This window comes from Penaeus chinensis, chromosome 38, assembly GCF_019202785.1.
Source record: "Penaeus chinensis breed Huanghai No. 1 chromosome 38, ASM1920278v2, whole genome shotgun sequence".
NCBI lineage: Eukaryota > Metazoa > Arthropoda > Malacostraca > Decapoda > Penaeidae > Penaeus > Penaeus chinensis.
The window spans coordinates 22,449,539-22,457,038 of NC_061856.1; the positions used below are offsets into that span (position 1 = coordinate 22,449,539).

Here is a 7,500-nt window from a genome sequence, read left to right on the forward strand (position 1 = left end):
TATTATTATTATTATTATTATCATTATTATTATCATTATTATTATTATTATTAGTATCATTATCATCATCATTACTATCTTTATTATCATATCATCTTTATCATCCCTATTATTATCATTATTATCATAATGATAATTATATTAACAATGAAATCCTAATAATAATAATGATAACAAATTATGCTATTAGTATTAATAATAATGATGGTAAAGATGATAATAATAATAACAACAAAAACACAACAACAACAATAACAATAATAATGATGATAATAATAATGATGATTACAAACGCAATAATAATAACAGCACTAATACTAATAATAGTAATAGTAATAACATATAATAATAATAATGATAATAATGATAATACTAATAGTTAAAAAATATGATGATAATAATGATGTCAGTAATTTTAATGATAACAACAATGATAATAATAATAATAATAACGATAATAATTGTATTAATGATAATAATAAAAACAATAATGATAATAATGATAATAATAATAATAATAATAATAATAATAATAATAATAATAATAATAATAATTATAATGATAATAATGATAATAATAATAATAATAATAATAATAATAATAATAATAATGATAATAACAATGTCAATAATAACAATAATTGTAATTATTATAACATCAAGGATGATAATGATGATAATGATAACAGTAGTAATAACAATGATAATTATAATATTGTTTTATATCATCATTGCTATCATCATCATCATTTTTCATTATCATATACATCATCATCATCATTTCTTCATCACCATTCTTATCATTATCATTATTCTTTTTATCCTTATCCTCATCATCACTATTGTCATTGTTATCATTTTCCTTTTCATTATTTTAGTATTAGTATCATTATCATTATCATTATTATCGTTACTGTCATCATCATCGTCATTATCAGTATTATTATTGTATTCGCTATTACTATTATTGCTACAATTAATATTATTAATATTATGATTATTATTATCATTATGACGTCACTGGGTACTGAATAGATATATGTACCAATTGATTAATCCCTAATACCACACAGATTACACAGACATTCACCAAGAATTTCCATCGAACAGAGTTCATCACTCCTACAAAATCTAAACCTATTCCTAACTAATTATCTACAGCATGCAGGACGTAAGTTTTATAGTGTGAATCATAGCCATTCGTTAATTTTCCTTATCAAGATCCTTAAGCTCGCGAGTGCTAGATTAATTGGTTTTGAAGGTAGGAGTCTGTTATCAGGAGTCCCAAAGCTAGAAGCCCTAGAGTCAGGGGCCTTAAGAATCAGGAGTCTTAATATCTGGAGTCCTAAAAAAGTCTGGAGTCCTAAAGTCATCGTCTTCATTTGGTGCCTTCTTTACAAAGAAGGTTGGCCACTGAGTTTTTTCAAGCAGCTTTATCTTCAGCTTTTCTTTTTACCTCGCCAATATTGGAAATCCCACCCCAGTATTTAATATAACCATTTAATTTTCTCCTTTGTCTTTCCTGGTCTCTTTTACCAGCTATCGTTCCCTTTATTTATTATTAAGCAAACATTCACTCGATCCAGGAAAACATGGCCAGCCAACCGCGTTTCTCTTAGAACTATATTAAAAAAAAATTCATTTTGATTAATCCTTCTGCGTACCTTTGCCTTTGTAACTCTATCTATCTAGCTAATTTTCAGTATTCTCCGAAAACACCACATCACAAATACGCTTATTCTTCTCGTTATATTCTAGCATCAAGAGTCCTCAAATCCAAAGCCTTAATGTCGTGAGTTAGAGAAAAAAGAATCTTAACGTCGAAAGTCCTTTTAAGCCTTTACCTGTAGGGCGAAACAGGGTGAGCTACCAGCAGGAGGTGTGCGGCGCCGAGTCTCATTCGGTAGAGTCCTTTGTGTCCTTCTCGGACGTCACTTGAGAAGACGCCCAGGCACTGAAGAGAAAAATGATGGCATGAGACAGAATATCGAAAGTTACCGCTTGTTGAACAATGTGTTTATTAATGCAGCAGTTTATAACCAAACATATAAAAGCATATATTTAATAGACTGACTAAATGAGCCCACCCTTGCGATGGCCCTCCAGGCATCGTTGATTCTGAACCAGTGGATGTCTCCTTCACCGTGGAAGAAGATGATGTAAACGACCTCCCTCTCGGAGGTGAATCTGTCGAAGAAGTCGGCGTCGCACGGGCTAGTTTCTTCCACGTTGATGTACTGTGCCTTTGCAAGTAACGATGCGATGTGGTTTTCGTAAGTGTGTTTCTCTAACCTGAAGATGTTTGATCCAGTTCCATCATTATCTAATAATCATAGTTAGTTTTCAATGATGGCATATCGTGAAAAGATTCACTGTATGGCAATACCAAACAATCTCAATATAGTTTAAAACCATATATTCATAAAGAGAGAGAAAAAAAAAAACAATAATTTATATCCACAATTCATTGATATTAATTTTGTTATTAGTAAGCAGGCATCATTTAAATCTCACCTTTCGACGCCTTCCACCAAAGCCGTTGGGTCTTGGTTGTAGTTCTTCGTGGAAAAGTGGACTCGAGCTGAATACTGGCTGATGTGGGAACCCGACTGCCCGAAGTGGTGGGAGCGGGACACCTGTTGGCAAAGGGCTTTGGTCAACGACACTTAAGGCCTTTTTTGTAGCATCCCTTTGATACATTGTTTCAAGTTGTATCACGGTCGCTATAAAACACGATATTGAAGTTGTTACTGACATACAAAGTTTTGAGAAAAGGCTAAGTTATTATTTTTTTTTTTTTCACATGAAAAAGTCAATAGAAAACCCTTATGCTGGTATACTTCTTCATTACAAGCAAAACATTGTGGAAACTTCAGATAAAATGGAAAAAGTACCTGACTACTCTGTTACTTCTATTGTTCATACACACCACTCTTCGCTTCGCAAGGCTGTGGAAAGTTTAAATGTATTTTTCAGATTCAATCAAAAAAATTCTTATCACAAACATTGTACTTCATATGAAAATTGGGAGTTGCGTAAGGTTTTGGATCTCATCGTATCCACTGCGTAATTCCAATAATCACGAATATTTACTTGAGTTTTTTATTGAAGTATATCAACAGATCAGGATACACAGCGTTTTTTTTTTATATATATTTTTTTTATCTTGTAAGCTAATATCATAGACGTACAGAATGATTTTGAGGACATTCATCCCACCGAAGTCAATACTACATCATATGACTCGGACACGTTGGAAATTCTTACCATGTCGTTCCAGCGTCAGTAATGATTGACTTCAAATCTTACCCATATAACGTTAACATGTATTTGATGTACTGCTAAAAAGACACAGAAACATTTTATGCACTTTTACAACAAAAAGTTATGTCAAGAAACTTACGATGCGATTCGTAATTAATGAAAATATCAATCCCTGCCTCATGTTGAAGGGAAAGATGTTTCAACAGGTTCTAATTATGTAGGTATAAGGGTCAAACATGTATCAGAGTGTATCAAAGTGTTGGGGGTTTCGGAAATGTTACAAAAAAGGCCTTTAGATATGCTGACACAAATGCAGACACGGACATACACACACACACACACATACACACACACACACACATACACACACACACACACACACACACACACACACACACACACACACACACACACACACACACACACACATATATACACACATATACACTTGTATATCATAAAGGTTTATGTACGTAGGTACACACACATTAGCCTCCAACTCACTTGAGAAAACAAAAGAAAAACAAGTCAGGAAAGTAGAAGACTAACAAAGAGAAATAGTAAATAAGAAATAGTAAAACGTGACCTAAAAGTAAAAATGTTTTAAATGTAAGAAAAAAAAATAAATATCAAAAGCACAAAAGCATTTATAAAAGCTAACAAGAAGAAAAAAAACAAAACTAACGAACAAAAATTGTAAACATAAAAAAAAAGTAAAACATCAAAACTCACACGTTGAAAGATCAACACTAAACAAAATGAAACGGAAAGCCAGACCAGGCCAGCGACTCGCCTCCGGAATGACGCACTCCCGGTCGCCCCGAATGTAGAAGAAGGCGTAGACGTCCCAGTCGAACTCCATCTCCTTGTGCGCCATTCCCGTCGCCATCTCGGCCGCAACGCTTCGTGTGACCTGGAGAGAGGACAGTTTGTTTTTCCCTTGACGATTCTCAGGAGTGATAGCTTGCCTTTGTTTCTAACTACGTGTTGGGTATAAATATATACTGCTGGAATTCCTAAAATTTCTGGCCTGGAGAGTGTCGAACATGTGATTTTTGTGTGGCTAATTTTGAAGAAAAAAAATGTTTTTATATGAAGCAGAATAAATGCAATAGATATAGACATACATATGTATACCCGCATACACACATACACACACAGATAGGTAGGTATAGGTAGACAAATGCATGCAGACCGACTTACCATCCAGCCGTAGTTCGTATAGCTTTCCGCGCGCAGGACAGCCCGTGAGTCATAAGAGGTCTGCGGATAAGACAAGTCGTTGTGCGCCGAGACACAGAACAGGCTTTGGTCGTCCTGCAAAAGCCTGGCAGTTCTGTTCAAGTATCTTGAAGGGAAAATGCGAGTCAATAAATATCAGAAAGTAGCAGAAAATTATCATAATCATATTACTAATTACCGTTATTATTATTGCTATTAGCGTTATCGTTATTATAATCAAAGGTATCCTCGCCACAGATTTAATACTAATATGAAGAAGAAACGGGAACTAGTAGAAGATGAAGAGAATAAAATAGAAACAAATAGAGAAAAAAGAATCTGAAGGATAAACCAGAAAATTTATCACCACCTACATGAAGAAATCCGGCGAGACGCTCACGTCCTCCTCCAGAAAGATGAGCAAATCAGCATCCGCGTACTTCCGGAGAACGAACTCGATCATGAAGACGAACTGCTTCGTGATGAGCGTCGCCACGAATTCGCTGTCCTCGTGCGTGACCGTCAGCGGAAGGCCCACGAGCTGGAGGAACTCGCTCAGCTCCGCGTGGGGCGCCGGCGTGAACACTTCGAGGCGGGACCTGTTGAAGCCTCGGGCCGCCGCCACCGCCTTCAGACTCCTGCGGGAAAGGGGGGGGGGGGTGAGGCGTGAAGTGTGGACGGACTAATTTCAGATAATGCGGGATTCGCAATTGTTGGATTTCTTAGTAGTTGTTTCTGTTAACAAGTTATTTTTGTACTGCCATGCATTTACGGTTAATAATAACATTATTATAATTTTCATTTTCATTGTTATTATTATTATCATCTCTACTACTACTACTACACCTACTGTTACTACTTTAATTATTACCATTTTCATTACCATTACCATTATTATTAACACCAGCGTTATTACTATCATTATTAACCATATTTTCCATCTCACTGCCCCTACTGTTATTGAAGTTTTACAGAAGGTTCTAAAACCCTTACTTGTAGAAAGATGCTACTCGGTGCGCAAGTACAACGATGACCGCCTTTTCAATCTGGCTGTTTTCAATCTGGAATTAGAAATCACATAAGAACATTAAGCATTAGATGGATGAATGAGTAAACACTTTTATAAATCCCTCTACGAGATAATTCGTAAAAAATACTAACTGAGGTTGATTGTCCACATCAGTACCATTCACTTTCATCACGTTTAACAACACTAAAAGCGAAACAATACAAGCAGTCACCTTAGTGTCGCGAAAATCGATTAGATTCGGGCTGGAACAAGAGCACAGATCACCATATTGCTCATATTTGGAACAGAACTCCCTTCTCCGCTGCCAGGGGTCTGAATCTGGCCACTGTGGACACCAGTGGGACGCCTCGCCTGTGGGAGGAAACCGCAGGTGAAGTGGTTGAAAGCAGTTCGGGTTTTGTATGCTTGTGTACTTTGAACGCAGGTCAGCAAGATTGCTAGACGAGATCGCTACCGCTGCACCACACAGCACACCTCCGAGAAAGAGAGAGAGAGAGAGAGAGAGAGAGAGAGAGGAAGAGAGATGAGGGGCAGACAGAGACACAGAAAGAGAGACATTTCCTAATCCTCTCTTACCTCCTTCGTCAAGAAGATCAACCGAGGACATGAACATAACGCGCGGCCCTGTCTTCTCCTCGGTAGGAAACGTCAGGGTCTCGGCCAGCGTGCGCCCCCCCTTGACCCAGAGCCACCCCCACAGCATTCCGCGCCCGATGCTCCCGGCCGCCATTGACCCGAGATTTTGCAACAGGTCACGGACTTCTTGCGGAAGCCCATATTCCAGGTCATCCTGCAAAATTAAGAGTGGTTGCTCATATATGACTGTAAGTATTTCTGCTTCCGTGACGTCGAAACGACATAGATTACATCGCAATTATCAGTTGTCAGATGGCCAAAGTGGTACACTATACCCAGTGGAAAAAAATCACTGTTCATTTTTGACAGAGAAAGGAAACTTACCTTCAGCAGGAAGAGTATGATCCTCCCCGGCTGTATTGAGTCCAGGGATCTTCGGAGGTAGCTCAGATCCGCCCACGGCTGGATGTGGAGGTAGTTCCCAATCCTCTTTCCTGTCCACTGGAAGATGTGTAACCATTAGCAAAGGCCCCTTTATCCTAGGGACCTTTCCTAAGCGAAAAGTCCCTAAGGTTTCATCAATGTTCTTTCAAACATATGTAGTTATAACGGTTGTCCATTATGATGTGATATACTTGCATATATCCACTTACATAAGGATGTCTATATAAATATATTTTAATATCTGTCTGCCTATTCATTACCGACCTACCCTTCCATTTACCATTTTTTTCTTTACCTATCTGCTTATCTATTTATCAGAGTCAAACAAATAAGCATGGTAGCACGATACTAAAATTAAAGCTAGAGAGATACATGAAAAAATACGATGAACAAATCCACCAGTCCACCACACCCCATTGTATTGCCCCACATGTGTATGTGAGCCCTTTGGCTTACCTGGTTGAAGATTAATATATAAAAACCGTTGTGCTGTTTCACGCCATCTGCAGGGATATATGGGAAACTAGGATCACCTGGAATCTGAAAATTCTGGAATGGAATCAGATTTGTGTGGCATGAGTTGAAATGTTCATGAATATATCTAATATGCACATCCTCACCCATGTATGCATATTTACAGATATACATATGTGTGTGTATCCATATATATGTATGTATGTACACAAAAACACACACACACACACACACACACACACACACACACACACACACACACATATATATATATATATATATATATATATATATATACATATACATTATATTCATTATTTGAAGCATCCGTTGGTTACAACTAGCTATGGATATGTGCCTTCAAGGTACATGACTCATAAGTTGGCACTAGAACAATCTCTAAACCAGTCGTGTTGCGTCGTCGATTTGCAGCGGCAATGGAGTGTCCTCTCAAGGATGCAGCCCCGGGTAAATGTGACGGGGAAGCCAAG

At 37.2% G+C, this 7,500-nt stretch overlaps 1 protein-coding gene across 1 annotated transcript in view; it reads right to left on the minus strand.

The window, feature by feature from the left end:
• LOC125045976 (protein O-linked-mannose beta-1,2-N-acetylglucosaminyltransferase 1-like) overlaps positions 1–7,500 on the minus strand; it is a 17,294-nt gene that overhangs the window by 1,839 nt on the left and 7,955 nt on the right. The window contains exons 4-14 of the mRNA XM_047643566.1: positions 6,992–7,084; positions 6,476–6,592; positions 6,092–6,305; positions 5,727–5,866; positions 5,479–5,546; positions 4,860–5,123; positions 4,468–4,612; positions 4,058–4,177; positions 2,515–2,636; positions 2,088–2,292; positions 1,845–1,954 (exon numbers count right to left, since the gene is read on the minus strand). Coding sequence (XP_047499522.1) covers positions 1,845–1,954; positions 2,088–2,292; positions 2,515–2,636; positions 4,058–4,177; positions 4,468–4,612; positions 4,860–5,123; positions 5,479–5,546; positions 5,727–5,866; positions 6,092–6,305; positions 6,476–6,592; positions 6,992–7,084 — 1,598 coding nt within the window. The remainder of the gene's footprint in view (positions 1–1,844; positions 1,955–2,087; positions 2,293–2,514; positions 2,637–4,057; positions 4,178–4,467; positions 4,613–4,859; positions 5,124–5,478; positions 5,547–5,726; positions 5,867–6,091; positions 6,306–6,475; positions 6,593–6,991; positions 7,085–7,500) is intronic.